This window comes from Wolffia australiana, chromosome 4, assembly GCF_029677425.1.
Source record: "Wolffia australiana isolate 7733 chromosome 4, ASM2967742v1".
NCBI classification, from domain to species: Eukaryota; Viridiplantae; Streptophyta; class Magnoliopsida; order Alismatales; family Araceae; genus Wolffia; species Wolffia australiana.
The window spans coordinates 1,243,224-1,261,283 of NC_135838.1; the positions used below are offsets into that span (position 1 = coordinate 1,243,224).

The window sequence follows — 18,060 nt, forward strand, 5'->3', positions numbered from 1 at the left end:
CACAAGCATATGTTTACTAATTTGATCTAGAGTACCGAACTTTATCCTTATATCATTTATTTATTCATTTCTATGATACAATATTTATGCATTTTTCCTTTTAATCTTTCAGTTTTCATTATAGATAAACCTTGTAACAGGTATATTTTATCAGGTCCATTGGATCCAATACAATACAAACGATAAATATTTATTAAAACCTTTTGAGAAATGAAAGATAAACAGCCATTTCTAGATCACTCGTGGTACTATTTTGCTCCCATTCCTCTTCTCCTTACCATCTTCACCGTCAGTAGAAATCTCATTCCTGATTGTTGACAAGCACAATGCTAGGATTTTGTAGGTGTAGTCTAACAGAGTACTTGATTCAAGGTTGTTTGAAATTGATTTGTCCAAACACTTTTAAGGATTCAACACATGAGGAAATATTGATAAATTAATAACTCCATGCAAATTCATTGGGAATTTCAACCCGATGTTTAAAGCCTGATTGTGAATTAAGAGCCAACTCTATCAAGACAATTCTGATATATTTTATTTATTCAATCTATCTTCATGATTAAAAATCCAGAACTCCATAATTGGACTTTGAGTGGGCATTCAACTCATATGTGTATTAGTCTCCCTCAGACATGCTCTTTCCTCTGTTGAATAATTAATTTGATATCTCGTTCTAGTCAACACCTCCCCTTTTTAGCCATTTCTCATGCTTTTAGTCACATAGCTTCGAATTCGAGACTAAAATTACCCGATAAAATCATCTATGTTTAACAAAGACTGCCACAATTAAATCATAACCCCTTCTTAACATTGTCCAAAAGTATCAATTTAGATTTGTTTGTATATTCCACATTCCAACACAATACCAGACCAGAGAGGACCACACCTCCAAGTGATCCATGCAAAGGACAACGATGAGTAAAGAAAAACCAAAAAATAGAATCAATTGTGAACACTTATCCCTCTCTCCAGTCTTAAAAAAAAAAAGATTGGGCCCTAATGGCCTCAATCTTTGTCGGTATTATGAGCATAACACACTGATACAAAGTAGGTGAGAATAAAGTACAAACTTGAGATGAATCCACAGATTTGTGGCAGAGAAGAAACCAACCTTGCCCTATTTTCCTTGAGCACTACAGTGCTCCTGTTCCCATCCAATTTGTTACCTTCTTTACAAGTTTAGCTCCTCTCTTCTCCCCCATCAAAACAGAAATAAACACCAACTCTGCAGACCAACTTTAAAAGATGGACTTTTAGAAAAAGGAGAGTGCAAGATCACATCATATTACACGGTGGGTCGCATATCTTTCTCTCTCAATCTGTTGGAGTGTACTCTCTTCAAAGATTATCATGCTCGATGACCTGAGCACCTCTCCAAGCCTCGCCGGGTTTTACCTGGAGGGGCACGAGCATCGAGGCAGGGCCGGTGCAGATGAAGTAGTCGTCGCCATGCTTCTGAGAGGAAGAACCAGGGCTGGCCAAATAGATGTCCTCATATCCCATCCTGATCACTCTGAACCCAAGTCCACTCCCCTGAAAACCACAATTTTGACCCATTTCATCTGGAAAATGATCTTCAACTTTTGGCGAAATGGGTCTGCCTAGAATTCTAAAAGCTCAAGTCTTGGCACAGAATTAGAGCAGAATTCAACAGAAAAAGAGAGAACTTTAGAAGAAACCAGCACCTGGTCAATGGTCTCGTATTTGGAGGGAGGAGTGTTGTAGATGCGCTTCAGCCTCTCTGCCGGCGGCGCAGCGTAGACCCGGCTGATCCTCTCTTTAAGAATTGTAAACGTGTTATCTTCCACCTTCCATGACCCTCTTCCTTCTGGCTCCATGGCATCTGCGCCGGAGATGAGCCCAAAGCTTGAGATCGGTGGCAGATAGGGAGAGTAGGAACAGCCGGTGAGGCCTCGGACGGCAGTGCCGCGGCGGCTTTTGGTCCTTATGTGACTCAGAATTGCGCTCGTGAGCTTCACCGGCTTCATGCCTTTGTTTGTGACCACAACCGCCGCTGCCATGCTCAGTGGGTAGAGGGAGATCACGTATGAAATTTCAAGAGAAGTCTTATCTGTGCAGCTAAGTTCCACCTGCAGTGAGCATCAAAAGGGGAATGAGGAGATACTACTTGTTTGATCATCCCAACCAAGACATCAGTCTGAATTCCCCTTTCGATATTTGTGTTTAATGAGGGCTGATCAGATAAGAAATCAGAAGTGATCTACGGCGGAGGTGGAGAAACCAAGAAGGACAAAGACCCTCGTTCGTTCAATGACAATAAACGACAACTGATGCGAGTTTTAGCAGATCATACTTCAAAATTTATCCAAATAAACAGTCCTTGCGCCAAGCATCCTTTCACCTCATCTCCAATTCAAAATAATAATTTAAGGGCTTTAGCTGCCATATGCACATGAGTTGCAAGAAACCTTCATGGATGGCAATGGCGAAAGAGCTTGGGAGAGAGGAGAGATGAATATTAGATAAATAGAGTACGTTTTTATTTATTTTTGGATAACACCATATTTTATTGGATAATAGAAAAAACCACGCTTAAGGATAAAGGAGGATTCTTGAGTGGAATAAATAGAAGAGATGAGATTTTATGGAGAATCATAGCATGCGAAGTAAGTTCCAAATCACAAGAAGAAGAAGAAGCTGAAAACGTTCACCAAACCTCCATTAAAATATCTAAAAACTTCAATAAATAAAACTCAATTATTATAATTGTCTATCAACGCAAAGTTTCTCACTCCAGTCGCTGCTTTTCTTTCTACGACTTCAAAAGAAGCTGCTTTAGATTTACCCGGGTGAATCTTCCATGTTCCTTTTAATTTCTTACCAAATGAACGATATCTTTTTCTTGAAATCCTAGCTACTCCTAGCATGATAGAGGGGAATCTCATTGCTTCTACTAAAATGAAGAAGAAGCTGAAAACGTTCGCCAACCCTCCACTACATTATCTAAAAGTTGCAATTAACAAAACTCAAATAATATAAAATTTCAGTAAAATTTCTTAACTTGCTAATTTATCATTTTCTTCATGATATCCCATTTCCACCATTGAACGAGTTATCGGGCCAAATTCTACAATAAACGATCTCTCCCGGTTATTACTCCGGAAAAGATACATGAAAGAGGAAGAAGAGGAAGTAGCTGCTTAAGCTTTACCGACGATTATTTTCGATTTTCATTTGAACTAATCATCAAATCAATCCCCTCTTTTTTTCTGCAAAACCCATTGCAACCACCGGACAAAGAATCGAGTTAAAGCACTCAAATAACCAATCTCTCGTCGCAATTACTCTAGGGAAAGGAAAGATCAAGGAGGAAGAAGAGGACCTGGACGGCGTCAATGGAATCAGAGTCGACATCCTTCACAGCCCACTGAGAGGGTCGCCATGGCTGGCCCCCCTCCTTTGTCACGTCATTGAGAACGAGCCCAAGACCCCCTTTTGAGGCCGACCCACCAACCGTATGAAGAACTTCTTCGAACCCATCATCCCTCCAGTAGACTTTGGGCCTGTAAGAGGTCACAAGGGCGTCGGAAAGGCTAAGTCTGAGAGAACTGCCGTTGCGAACGGAGAGTTCTACGGTGGGATTGCCGTTGAAATCGGTGAATTTGATGCCTTTGCGGCCGAATTGCTGCTCGAGAATGTCAGCAGAAGGAGATGTGGAAGGTGGGGAGGAGACGGCGGCCCTGATGGGGGAGATGGGTTTGGGGATTCGAAGGGGCAGGAGAGAAGCCATGGGAGAACGCCCACACCCACACACTCCTCTCTCCCTCTCTCTCTCTCTTTCTCTCACTCATCAACGGTCCCATGCTTCTCTATCCTTCTCTCTCTGTCTTTGATTCTCTATCCTTCGTTCTCTCTCTCTCTCTCTCTCTCTCTCTCTCTCTCTCTCTCTCTCTCTCTCTCTCTCTCTCTCTCTCTCTCTCTCTCTCTCTCTCTCTCTCTCTCTCTCTCTCTTCTATTTCTCTTTATCTTTCTTCCCATTTCTATTTTTTCCTCTAGTTTTCTCTCTTACTCTATATTAGTCAACTGGAAGATTATTCCTCTCTATCTCTCTCTGTATCTTTCTTCACGTCTCTATTTTTTCCTCTAGTTTTCTCTATTGAGAGAATCTTATACCAGATTACTCTCTCTATCTCTCTATCTCTCTATCTATCTATCTGTCTATCTCTCTCTGTATCTTTCTTCACATCGCTATTGAGAGAATCTTTTACCAGATTACTCAACTGGAAGATGATTATTCTCTCTAACTTTCTCCTATTTCTATTTATCTTTCTCCACACTTCTATTGTTTCCTCTTGTCTTCTCTCATAAGATAATATTATCCCAGATTACTCAACTGGAAGTTGATTATTCTCTCTATGTCTTTTTTTTGTTTTTTAACTTTATTTTTCTTCACATTTCTATTTTTGTCTTCTAGTTAGGGTTTGATGGTCCCTGTTCAGTTCGGTTTTCTGCCATGGACCTAAATCGTACCTGAAGTTCAGTCCGATTCCTGTCCGGTCTGGTTTGGTCCCGGTCCGGTCCGATACCAGGGTTGGCGGAGGAGCACGAGGGTGGCGGCAGCGCTGTGCGCGCGGAGCAGCGACAATGAACGCTTGGGGCGGGTGATGGGAAGGGCAACGGGGAGGAGGATGGGTAGTGCGTGGGACTGGGTCCGGTCCAGACCGGTCCGGTTTTTGACATGGACCTAAAGCTTACCTGAAGTTCGGTCCAGTTCCGGTCCAGTCTTGTTTGGTCCCTGTTCGGTCCGGTCCGACCGGTCCTCGATCCAAAATGTCAAAGCCTACATCTAGTTTTATCTCTTAAGATAAGCTTATTCCAGATTACTCTGCTGGGATATGATTCTTCTTTCTCTATCTTTCTTTTATTGCTCTTTATTTTTCTTCACATTTCTATTTGTTTCTTCTAGTTTTATCTCTTGAGAGAAGCTTATTACAGATTACTCATTGGAAGATGAATCTTCTCTCCCTTTAACTCTGTCTATCTATTCACTGTATATATATCTATATATATATATATACATTTATCCATCTCCCTTTCTCCTAGATAAGGCACCAAGACTACATAGATTTAGATCCACATATGAATAATAAAAGGACCAACAAAAAATGAACTTATTTAAAATATCAATAATTTTTTCATGACAAGAGTTCCTTACAGCATCAGTTTTTAGTTGTCACATATGTTACGTGGAATGGTAAATGATTTTTTATATCAAGCTGATGTTGATTGTTAAAGCCAGATCATCTCAGCATCATAGTCCATGACAACAAGTTTCTTATCATCGTATTAGTAATAAAAACTGATCATAAAAACATATTTGGTAAATGTACAAAATGTAAGCCATAATCTACATTTCTGTAAAATATAATGATGAAATCACCAAACTTATATTCCAGATAATACCAAATATTTTGAATAAATTTGGTAAGAGTGAAAACACTCAATATAGTGGAAACTTTGGCCCTTGGAATAAGCATGTGCTTCTTGCATGAAAAACATATTGGAAATATGGTTTTCAGGGTCATTAAACAATAAATATTGTCAATATAATGTAAGCATGTGCGATCATATAACCAAATGGCATGGATAATATTGGTTAAGATACAAGTAATATTTGAAATACTGATAATTTTTTTGTACATATATCACACTGATAGCAGTAGTATTATTAATTTAATGATTTTTAGAACTCTACCTGATCCTGGAATTTTAATATAGCGATGATCTATTGCATGCGACATGTATCTTTTAGGGATCTAGGTACCCAATGATTGCATAAATTAAAATGAACCATAAAATCATCTATACTTTATTATTTTAAAGTAAACCCATAACCTGCTAAAATGATCCGCCCAGCCTGTCCATCACTTGATGTCTGATTAATGTTATTTGATAATGATAACATGCAAATAAGAGCTGATAAACTGTTAATTTCATCATAGTTTTGGGCTTTTAATGCATAAAACATTAATTTCTAACGCATGTTATCATGATTTTAGGTTAAAATAATAAATTCCTTGAATTTCAAGTTAAATAATACTTTTAATCAATACTTACGTCAATTTTTACACTTTAAATGTTTTTAAAATGAAATTAAATGATTAATTGACCTATTTCTATAAATAAAAAGAAAAGAAGTAAATAAAACAAACTTTAGAAAATAATAAAATAATTTTTAGGTATTAATAGATATTTTTAGGATTTATTTTAGGTATTTTTCCATTTAAAATGTTTTTTTATGAAATTGACCCTTATTGAGCCAGTTTAAGCACTAACGGGTGTTCAGTGTGCAGCAAGATGCGCCCAGGAGAGCGCGGACGAATCACAAGCCGCGCTCAGCCTTCGGTGCGTGACATGCATGCACGCGCGTCGTGCGTGTCGCGCACCACGCGCAGCATGGTGCGCGGCACACACGGCGCGACGTGGACCAATCCCAATCGACTTAACTCGATTCAGTGTGGTGCGTCGTGGACCAATCGGAAGAGAGATCTAAGCATAATCGTCTTCTCTCTTTCGTGTGTTTCACACGCACGATCCGCCGTACGCACGGCGCACTGACCTACACATCACTACATGGCCCAATCCGAAGCCTTCGTGCACCCTGCCTACAAAGCGATTAACACGAAAAAAGTAACAGAATCAGAAGAGCTGTTGTTCCGATTCTACGGCTATAAAAGGGGCAAATCGAAAAATTAAGGGGGAGTTCTTGATTTTAAAGCTCGAGGAAATAAGCCCAGCCTCCTCGAAGTCTCAGGAATCTGCCAGGAGAAATTTGGAGCTCAAATTCTTGAACAATTTTGCAGATCTGTCGCCGCATTTTCCAACTGAGTCAAGCCAAAATTATTGAAAATTCTGGGCGTTCGTTGCGCGGAATCAGTACATATCGAGTCTCTGACTATCTCTGGTATTTCTAGGCTCAATTTTACTGCATTTTACAGTCATTGGTTTTTAATTTTCTCCATTTCGCAATCCCGTTCACGTTCATCATTTTTCCCAAATTCCAATTTTAATCATCTTAATTCGTAAATTTTAGTTCGTTTTCAAATCAATTAGCATTGATTGATTATCAATTTCCTACCTCAAATCATATTTGTCCCATAAATCATCAAAATCAATCTCGTACTTCTTAAAAGTAGCAAATCACGAATCGTATTCACGATTTGCCATTTTAGGACATTTTTACAATTTCAAATTACTTAGGATAAAATAAAAAAGCTCTTAAAAATAGCATAAAAATTAGTTTTCTGATTCTTTAAAAATAGTAAAACATTATCTGATAAATAAAACAAATTAAAGAAATACAAAAAAACTTAGAGTTAAATCCATTTTAGAAACAGATTTCAAATTCATTAAAAAGAACGTTAAAAAAATATAATTCAAAACAATTAAAGATTTTAAATCAAATAAAAAGATAAATTTAAGTGATTTTAGATCTCTGATAATAAATAACAGAGAATTATTAAAATCATTTAAGCTCAAAAAGATAGAATCTAAATAAGGAGCATCTAAATAAGTAGTTAAAACATTATTTCATATAGGTTTTGAATTCTAATCCCTTATTTGAGGAAAACTGAATTCCCCTATTGCCTCCCTAGGGTTCGACCCTTAAACACTAAGGGATAAAATAAATACTATTGCTTAAGTTCAAAAAACCCTTAAATAACGACACATAGAAACACATATTTTTTGAGCTTATGAGATAACATGGTATATATAGTGATAGTAACACTGAAACTATATATATTTGGTTCTTATGTTCTCACGTCATCTTGTAAAAAAAATTAATTGAGGAATATATGATATATTATGATTTTTGAGTTTTTATTTTAAAAGTATTTATATATATTTTACAAATAAATAGTATGAATATAAATATAATTTTATTAAATAGTTTATACCATTATTTTATTTGGAAATCCTTAAGTATCTTCCCCTATAGGGTAATCACCCATTTTACTTCATGACCTAAACACATGTCAGAGAATAGATTAATAATATTAAGTTCTGTAATTTTGGATATCAACATTTTTATTGAACAATAAGTCCTCTTTTGCATTTTTAAAAATGTTCCCCAGGTATTTTAGATATTAGCAATACCTTGAGTTTTGTGTATTTTTAGTAGAAGAATGTTTGTTTCAAGACATTATTCTCGTTTGTTGGAAACTGATAAGATTCCCCTGGTCGGCCTTTAAGTATTTCCACTGTACTTCTGAAGAACGATGGTCGCTCAAGAAGGGAGATGAAATGCCGGGGAAACTCAACGGAAGTCTTGCAAAGTGGAAAAGAAAACAACACCGAGGGAAAACCTCGTGAAGGGAGAAGTAAGGACGGGGAGAGTACACTCAAGGGGAATCTATGGAGGGTTATGGCCGAATCAGCCTCGCCTCCTTCTGGTGCAGAGGATCTCTCACCAGGTTGCGTTCAGGCGACCCAGAAAATAGCTCGATACCTTCCTCCTTATTTTTGTTTCTTATTTGTAGCCTCCCCTCCCGCCAGTTAGTCAAAAGTGCTATACGTATTTATGGCAATTCATACGTATGATGCTTCGTCTCCTTCGGGGCGCTTGTCAACGGCCGCCCTTTGTCTCCTCTGGTACGTTCTGGGGAGATGCTTATCAGAAACATGGGACACAAAAAATCCAAATAGACCTGAAATAATGTGAAATCCTTCAGAAATAAGGGAGAAATCTCAAGTTTAATCAGTGGCTACCATTTACAGAACAACTCATGCAAATACCACATGACCTGGCTCAAATACCAAAAATGTCGGCCCATTATGTAATGTACTGAGCAACACATGGAAAATAGACTCGATGGAAAATAAATGGCTGATGATAATCGTAAATAATTTTAAGCTCAAAATGATTTATTGGATTTGTAGTTTCTATTTTTTCAAAAAATAGTATTTTTACATAATATATAATTATTTAAATTTATATATGTGTTTTATTTCAATATTGTTAGAGTGAGATTATATTTTTTAAATGATATTTTGACTTTCCTGATTTCCATTATTTTCTTATAACATATGAATTTAAAATCATAAAGAAATAATTTTATAAGTCATAGAATAAAATTTTGAAATTACTTTATTATTTTAAAGAGTTTTTAAATTTTCTAGTTTTCCAAAAAAAAGTGGCATGGAATCCACCACATGGATGAAAATAGAAGAGAGAAAACCAGACAATGTGGAATGATTCAACTTCAAATTGCAATTTATATTGATCTAAAAATAGTTTCAGGCTGAAATTTTGAGGTTATCTTCATCTCTAATCCCTATATCCATCTATACTACACAATTCATGTATAGACTCCACCCCTATTTTTTCAAAAGGTACTATTTGATTTTTTTCCTACTTGCAATTGGTAGAATGACTAGTGTACTCAAAATCTTGTTCTTGAGTCTCAGGAGAAAATGGTTGAAGAAGTGGCATTATTATCAATACTTGTGAAGATAAATCACCACTTGGCACTTTGGGCACATGATCATGATGTATGTGTAACCTTCGTCTTTTTTAAGACTTGTATCTTCATTCCTTTTCCTAAGTTAGCATATCGAGGATATAAAACGTTTTCACCATCTCACATGCCACCATCGAGTCTGTTTCTTGCTGGTGCATATCCCCCACCATATCCTTCATACGAATGATAGTAATCGAGCATCACTTTCCCCTGAGCCATAGCTCCTGGGCGCATATGCACTGTCATCTCTATCCCAATCAGTGATGTTATTTCAATCATCTACTCCATACCACTGACACTCTTCCATCATGTTAGAATTAATTATTGGAATCAACACTAATTAATTACAATTAATTACCATTGCTCACTGGAAAATTCATAATTTTATAAAATTTGGATAAATTGGGTCAAATAATTCCTAGTAATATGTCAATGTTATAAACTTTTAAATTGGAATTAAATACTTTTTCCTTAATTATTCAACCCTTTCTCGCTTTGTGCTTGTAAGAAAATTTGTAAATATCATTGAATAAATCAAAAGCCTTAAACTATGTAATTAACCTCAAATTTTTAGATTCTGAGAGGTTCCTAGGAACCCCATCTTGGAACTTTCAAAATATGCCACATACCTTAAGGGATATGCTTCAACGACCCTTTGTGTGTCTCCATATGGCCTAATAGCCAAGAGAGGTGTGGATCTGATCTTCCTCATAGTCCAAGATTACTTCCTCTTTTGTTTAAGTTGTCAGAGTATGAACGAGCCTTCAACAGCTCTTTACTTTTTATTACTTTTTTTTAAAAAAATACACCATAAAATCATTAAACGTATGAAAAAGACATCGAATGAGGTATTAACATTCCATAAAATCAGTAAACGTATAGGGAAATTCACTTATGATTCTACTTCTCCTTTTAGCTAAAAAGTAATGATATATATATAGTAAATATGCATTTTTCTACTTCAGAAGATCAAAATTTTAGGTTGAAAACCAAAACAATATCTTATTAAAGCTCATTTAGATTTCTTGGAGACATAATCTCCACTGCTTGATGATATCAATTTGAATGAGAGATTACTAGAAAGCTGGTATGTTTGACAGTGATTCATCATGACATTATCTATACAAATGGGAATATTGCAAAAACTTATGCAGGTGCTTTGGCATATGAGAAACAAGACCCAAGAAAATACTTGGTATATGTGATGCATGGGCGCCTTTGATTTAACATTTATTTTAACTCTAGATATGTAAGCTTTGGTATTGTACATATATTGGTGGTTCTGTGGGCACTTTGAAATGTAGGAAGTGTAAGTTGGCATGTTAATAGATGGATGATAATACCATCTAGATATCATGGAAATAATTTTTCTTGAAACTTTAAGAGTTCAGGCTTCTAATCTTTTGTGAAAATGCTTTGACAACAAAGCTTCCATCTTCTCACCCAGCTTATGTAATAACATGATATATTATGGTAGAAATAATGGTAGTCAAATGAAAAAAGACATCAAATTTATAAATCCTTCCCCATAGTTCACGAACTTTGTGAGAGTCAATGCCAACTTTCTACTCCTTCAGCCAACCGAATTTCATCTCCTCTGAAGACTTCATTCTATATTTCAATGTTGTTCATCTCACCATACACATCCATCCCAATCAGGGTCTGAAAATAATGAGCTATACCTGATTTATGAAATGATTTTTATAAGATTTCCATTCAAAGATGTGGTCTAAATATCACCTTGTGAGACATATTATGCAAAACATATTCTTCTAATGCACCATATCGCTCAAAGATAACAAAAAGATTGACCCATACTCAAAACACAAATAAATGGACTAAAGTCCCAGTAAACTTTTGCAAATATGAAAACTCCACTTTTCCTTGCACGATAAATTTTTTTTAAAAAAATGAAGGTATTCCTTGGATCAATTTGTGCTGTCCCCCTCTATGTAGGGAAAGCTTATAAGATTTTCTGCCCAATCTTCTAGAAATTCATTATTCCAATTCAAAAGATACATAAAAATAAGTTAATTCTTGTGAGACAAAAGGTTTCCTTATAGTGATGAAATGCTCCTCCAAAAAATTTTAGCATGTTAACCTCATTTAATATGACATTATCTGAAAACTTTGTATAACGCCCTGACAACTTAAAATTACATGTTCTCACCCCCCCTAGAGTCCATGCCACTTCAGTATATGATTTCAAAAAACAGAAGTCAGACTCTCCAAACCACTCTAGACTGACATATTTGTATACCAATTCATCTTGTGAGGATAGCAAGAGTAGGGCAGGCCTCAACTCTTTTCTCTGCCCAAACCTTGAACCCCATCAATACTCTGATTAACCAGGGACTATTTTGAGGAAGTGATAATACTACTCTCTTCCTCTGAATCCATGTCAAGTTGTAGATTAAGAGTCAACAACAAAGCTCCAGAATCATCAATCAAGGCCTCATGGCAATATCCACAAGAATGAGAGAATCCTCCTCCACCAAGATAACCCAGAACCAAAACAACACTGATGAATCATCATCATATGAGCAGCAACACTGCTGCCACAAACGCAGCGGCAGCCGCCAGGACTGCAGCTACCCGGCTGCCTCCACCGGAGGCTCCCCCTCCAACTATCTGTATCGTAAAGTTGCAGGTCCCCGTGGACGGGTTCTGCGTTGTCACTGTTGCCAATCCATTGAAGTAGCAGCTCTCCTCTGCCTGGTTTTGCACCTGAAAGTCCCTCCCACACAAACAAAGAAAAAGGTTAGTAAGACAACAGCTTGGGACGGAGCGGATGACTGAACGGAGAGAGGGTCCAAGGACACTTGTAAAACAGACAATGGAGTAGAGTTTGATGACGGAACGAAACAGGACCCGGTAAGGGTTTTTGTTAGATTCAGGCGCTTAACAACTTGTGGTAACAGCTGTAGCTGATTTGAACCAGCAACCTGACTCTGATTCATGTTAGATTTGAGTGCGCACCAACTATGCTAAAACCTGTGGTAACAGCTATAGCTTTTAGCGTAGTTGGTAGGCGCTTGAATAAAACAGTTTTGTTCCGTTGCAGATGACGGATGATGAATTGAGATGTATAGTTCCTGATCATCTGGGACGTGGACGACGGACGGGACGGGATGATGTTAGTCTGTTCTAGTCCTAATTTTTAGAGTTTCATATAAATCGTCCCGTCCAGGGTTCATCTTGTCCCATTTTTTTCGTCCACATCCTGTCCCGTCTGAAACCGTCCTGTCCAATAAATTCTTGTCCTGTCTGACGTCCTGGGACGAAACATGGCATGCATCAGCATGGGACCACTCAGAAATCGACACGTGGCGCAGCGCGTACGTCGGCCAGCTGGACCTGTCAGACTCATACTATACTCCCACAGGACGCAGAAACCGTCCCGTCCCGCGTCCAAGGCCCCAGACGGGACGGTTATTTCGTCCATGGACGAAGCAATCGTCCCGTCAGGGGAGGGGCGGACGATTCTTCATCCAGTCAATCGTCCGAAGTCCTGGACGGGACATTTTTTTTGTCCACGGACAAAATTAGACCGTCCTGTCTCCGTCCCTGCACTATATTGAGATGAAAGAGGCAGTCAATGCACCTGGAAGAACATGTTAAAGGCGTAGGAGGCGTTCCCTCTGGCGTCCAGCCCGTTGCACGATGAGCCGTACCCAAGCGCAGTGCAATCAGAGAATGTGCATGCATACGTGATGCTCTCCCCCAGCTTGGAGAGGTCCTCTGCAGCTGGGTTGAAGACACACCACTTGGCTGGCTGGTACTTGACATTCTTGGCGGCGGTGAGGAAGATTTGGCGGCGCTGACCTGAGAGGTCCATGGCGAACTTAGGCTGCCCATCATACCGGAAAATTCCCCAGTGCCGCTCAAAGTTGCCCGGAGCAATGGACTTGGCGTCCTCGTCTATGAGGCCGAAGAGGTAGACCTCGTCCGCAGCGCCACCCGGCCGGGCCGGGGTGGCAAACTTGGCGCCACCAGCGAGCTGCCGCAGCAAACCAGCATAGAATTTCTCGGCACTGTCGGAACGGGCAGCCATGTCCCCATCTGTAGGCCAGCCCACTTCTCCGATGATCACCGGCATGCTCCCATGGCCAGTGGCCGCGAGCGCAGCCACCAAGGTGTCAAAATTGGCGTCAAGGACATTGGTGTACTGGATGTTGCCGTCGACAACGGGGGCGGCACCGCCATCGAAGAAGGCAAAGTCAATGGGGAAGTTGCGGTCAGCGTAGAGGCTGAGGAAGGGGTAGATGTTAACTGTGAAGGGGGCACCGTTCCGGGCCAGGAAGTCGACAATTTGGCCCATTAGAGGACCGATGTCGTCGCGGAATCGGCCAGAGGAGGGGACGACGGCAGTGGGGCCGTAAACGTCGGCATTGAGCGGCACCGTAGCCTTGATCTTGCCCCCTACTTTGGCCTCGTTCAGGGCATTCTGTATGTTTTGCAGGGCAGGGAAGGTGGTGTTGAGGAAGGAGCCTTTGTAGGAAGACAAGAACGGCTCGTTTCCCACTGCCACGTACCTGGCATGAAAGCAAGTCAATGAATGAGGGGTTAACATTTCTCAGAATAATTCAAACTCTGCAGTTTCGGAGGAAAAAAAATGGAAATTTTGGAAACCCAGGTGAGATTTCTGGGTTTTGATCGAACTCGTGATTTAAAAATCGCCGAAAATGGCTGAAAATCTGAGAAAAAACGACGATTTCAGAGATTTCTTTTCTTGGGGAACATACATACATACATCGCAAGAACCACCAGTCTTCTCAGACTGTGAAGCCCGGATGGGATTCTGGGTTTTTTATTAGATCCGTAACTTAAAAATCGCTCTAAATGCCCAAAAATATGATGAACGAACAAGAATTTCAGGAATTTTCTCTCTAATGGAAACAGACATCCCAAGCTCCACCAGTCTGCTGAAAACAATGTATTTCCGACTGAAACGACGATTTAAAAACTGCTGTAAATACACTAAAATGAGATGAACAAATTAAAATTTTCAGGAATTTTTCTCCTTGGGAAACATATATCGCAGGAACCACCAGCCTCCTCAAACTCTCGAACCCAGAACAGATTTCGTAATTTCCGACCGAACCCATCATTTAAAAACAGACAGAAATGCCCCAAAATCGAGATCCAGAGAGAGAGAGAGGGGTAAACAAAAACACTCCGGATTTCCGAAATTCTGAGAACGAACAGCAGCAACACTCAAAATGGATAAGAAACCGGAGATTAAACACCCAACGGAAAAATCCGAAGCTAAACGATCAAAACAATGAATAATCCAAAGAGAGAGAGAGAGAGAGCGGTAAATAAAAACACTCCGGATTTCCAAATTTTCAATAAAACGAACAACAACAACACTCAAAATAGATAAGAAACCAGAGATTAAACACTGAACGGAAAAATCCGAAGCTAAACGATCAACAAAAGGAATGATCCACAAAGAGAAAGAGAGAGAGAGTTAAATAAAAACACCCCGGATTCCCAAAATTTCCTCAAACGAACAACACCAACAATCAAAACAGATAAGAACCCGGAGATTAAATTCCAAAGATAAACAATTAAAAAGCCGAATGAAAAAAAAGAAAAAAAAACTAGATAGAAATACAAGATCGATTGCTCACCTGATATCGACCCCGCCGTCGAAGAGGTAGCGAGTGACGCTGCGCTTGACCCAGCTCTTGGCGCCGTCGTAGTCGGTCATGAACTCAAGATCTTTGTTTGGAATGGCGACCATGACTTCGAGCCCAGACCCAGCCAAAGCCTTCATAGTAACCGGATCAGCATCAAAAAGCTTCACTCTGTTGAATCCATTGTCTTTCAACATCTGAACCACCGTCTTTGGAGGCAGCTGATGGCTCGCCTGAGTCCCCCAATTCACCCCCAATCCCTCTCCTCCCACCCACAAAACAACCGCCATCGCCGCCCAAAGAGCCACCTCTCTCCTCCCCATTTCCCTCTCTTTCTCTCTCTAAAACGCTCCGTCTATCCGTGCCTGTCTCTCTCTACAGAAGGAGAGAAGTGGGTCGGTGCAAAGGCGGTGTTTTTCTCTCTCTCTCTCTAGAACTCTTCGTTTATCTGTGCCTGTCTCTCTCTACCGAAGCAGAGAAGCTCGGAGGAAAATGAAGCCCGGATAGGAGGACGGGGAGAGAAGAAGTGGGTCGGGGCAAAGGGAGCGTCTTTCTCTCTCTTTATCTCTCTCTCTCTAGAGAAGGGGGAGAAGCTCAGAAGAAAATGAAATCGGGAAGGAAGAAGGAGAGAGAGGCCGGTGGGGGCAGAGAGAGGACGTCTCTCTCTCTCTCTCTAGGTTTCTCTCTCTGCAGAAGGGAGAAGCTCACAAGAAAAAGAAACCCAGGAAGGAAGAAGGGGATAGAAGAAATGGGTCGGGGCAAAGGTGGCGTCTTTCTCTCTCTAAACTTCAATCGCTGTATTTTCTGTCTAATCCTTCGTAGTTCTCTGGAGTGGGTGGATTTGACAATGACGTTTCTCTCTCTATCTCTACTGGAACTTCCAGTCTGGAAGAGTATTGAGTGGTGGTAGATTTGATGAGAAGAACCAAGAAAGAAGAGACGGATCCTCTCTTTCTCTCTCTAGCTTCTCTCTATCTCTCTCTATCTTCCAGTCTAGCTTCTCTCTTTCTCTCTCTAGCTTCGACGAAAGTTTCTCTCTTTCTCTCTACTGAAAGTTGGATTGAGGAGAAGACGAAGAAGAGAGAGAAGTGGAGCTTCTTCTCGTTCTCTCTCTAACCTTCAATCTTTCTCTCTCTACTGCAATGGTATCCAAGGGAGGTGGATTGAGGGGGAAGAAGAAGAGCCCAGAAAGCAAGAAGAAGAGAGAGAGTGAGAGAGCCGGACCTTCTTCTCTTTCTCTCTCTGACCTTCGATCTTTCTCTGCACTTACAGGGGAAAAGCTTTGATGACAAAGTTTCTCTCTTCCTCTCTCTAGTGGAGAATAAGAAGAGAGAGAAAGAAGAGAGAGAGAGGTGGAGCTTCTTCTCTTTCTCTCTCTAGTGGAGAATAAGAAGAGAGAGGTGGAGCTTCGTCTCTTTCTCTCTCTAGCTTTTCTCTGTGCTGAGGGGGAGAAAAGGGTTGAAAGCGACGTTTTCTCATTCTCTCTCTAAAAAAAAGAAGCGGGAGAAGCTCAGTTCGCGGGGTTCCCCGCGAGGAGTGGGATCCACCTGCCGACGTGGCCCACGAGGCGCGCGGGGCCCACACTTGGCGTGTTAAGATCTGCCAGATGTCTGGGCCCCAGTTGCCAGCGACGTGTTCCACCGTTTGATATTTTTTATTCCAAAAATACCCTTGTAATTTCCACGTGTGAGGTCATCCTCAGTTTCTAATAAAAATTACATTTAACCCTAATTTTTAATTTCATAATGCGAAAGATATGTAAAATGCTTAGTAATTTAGACGGGAAATTAAAGAATATAATTTCATTGTTCAAGTCACTTAGTTTCCAAGGCCCGAGAGATTGAAGAATATGGAAATTAGTCTGCTGAGTGGAGGATGGCGCGAATTTTTTGTTTCGGGACGAGAAAACCGCTCCATCCTAGATGTTGGACAGGAAACCCAATGAAAGTATAAAATTTTGCTTTTTGAATTTTTTGTTGGTAATTTGTTATGTCTATCTTTCTCTATCCCTAATATAGCGCATGGACGCGAAGGGGACAGTAATTTCGTATGTGGACAGGAAAAACGTCCCGTCCAGGACTTCCGATGATTGACGGGACAATGAATTGTCTGCCCATCCCCGGACGGGACGATTGCTTCGCCCATGGACGAAATAACCATCCTGTCTAGGGACTTGGACGAGGGATAGGACGGATATTTCGTCATGTGGGAGTATAGTATGTGCCTGATAGGTCCACCTGCCCCGACGCATGTCAATTTCTGAGTGGTCTAATGCTGACACACGCCTGTTTCATCCCGGACGGTGGACGGGACGTGGACAAAAAAAATGGGACGGGACGAACCCTGGACGCGACGATTTAGACGAAACTCTAAAAATTGGGACGTAGGATGGGACAAAATTTGACCCATCCCATCCATCATCCACGTCCCGGATGATCCATAACTTCATTCCTAATGTCATACAGAATCGGATGCGCCCTTTCCGACATGGGACTGTTTTGGATGGGATAGTTTTGAATGACCCGTAGATAGGGACGTGGAATGGGACAAAAAACATCCTGATGCATCCAATGTCCCTGACTACTATTGTTGAACTATATAGCTACATTGCCACGTGGTCTATCTGTTCCAAATGACCATGTGATCTAATGCTTCATAATGACTTTAGCCAATTAAAAAAAGTCTATATAAGCCTGACGCCACATATATATTTTTTTCCAAAATTAATTAATTAGTTTCATCGTATACAACATATGAGCATTATATGAGGTTTATAGAGACGTCATATATTTTGTTCCCTAGCAAGTATAGATGTCAGAGGTTGTTATGTGTTATTCACATCATGTGCAATCATGATGTAAACCCAAGATCCTCTGTTGGATATAAATTGCAGCATATAAAAGAATAATTTTATTTGGGAATAATGAATGATAATG

At 40.0% G+C, this 18,060-nt stretch overlaps 2 protein-coding genes across 2 annotated transcripts; both read right to left on the reverse strand.

The window, feature by feature from the left end:
- Positions 1-1,226: 1,226 nt before the first annotated feature.
- On the reverse strand, positions 1,227-3,827 carry PNSB2 (NDH-dependent cyclic electron flow 1). The gene is made up of 3 exons (XM_078574741.1): positions 3,344-3,827; positions 1,686-2,090; positions 1,227-1,533 (listed from the first exon to the last, which is right to left on the reverse strand). The coding sequence occupies exons 1-3, from the start codon at positions 3,749-3,751 to the stop codon at positions 1,339-1,341; spliced, it is 1,008 nt and encodes a 335-aa protein (XP_078430867.1). The 5' UTR covers positions 3,752-3,827; the 3' UTR covers positions 1,227-1,338.
- Positions 3,828-11,902: 8,075 nt separating this feature from the next.
- LOC144702727 (O-Glycosyl hydrolases family 17 protein) lies at positions 11,903-16,372 on the reverse strand. Its single transcript, XM_078574742.1, has 3 exons — positions 15,119-16,372; positions 13,087-14,017; positions 11,903-12,209 (listed from the first exon to the last, which is right to left on the reverse strand). The coding sequence occupies exons 1-3, from the start codon at positions 15,445-15,447 to the stop codon at positions 12,018-12,020; spliced, it is 1,452 nt and encodes a 483-aa protein (XP_078430868.1). The 5' UTR covers positions 15,448-16,372; the 3' UTR covers positions 11,903-12,017.
- Positions 16,373-18,060: the final 1,688 nt, after the last annotated feature.

Bases quoted from the DNA above. Each gene is read 5' to 3' on its own strand.
- LOC144702727 (XM_078574742.1), bottom strand. From the start codon at position 15,447: ATGGGGAGGAGAGAGGTGGCTCTTTGGGCGGCGATGGCGGTTGTTTTG. The intron at 14,018-15,118 runs GTGAGCAATCGA...CTTTCATGCCAG, and splicing joins GACGGCGGGGTCGATATCAG to GTACGTGGCAGTGGGAAACG. The intron at 12,210-13,086 runs GTGCATTGACTG...AGGGACTTTCAG, and splicing joins CCTTTAACATGTTCTTCCAG to GTGCAAAACCAGGCAGAGGA.
- PNSB2 (XM_078574741.1), bottom strand. From the start codon at position 3,751: ATGGCTTCTCTCCTGCCCCTTCGAATCCCCAAACCCATCTCCCCCATC. The intron at 2,091-3,343 runs GTCCTCTTCTTC...TGCTCACTGCAG, and splicing joins ATTCCATTGACGCCGTCCAG to GTGGAACTTAGCTGCACAGA. The intron at 1,534-1,685 runs GTGCTGGTTTCT...TGTGGTTTTCAG, and splicing joins AATACGAGACCATTGACCAG to GGGAGTGGACTTGGGTTCAG.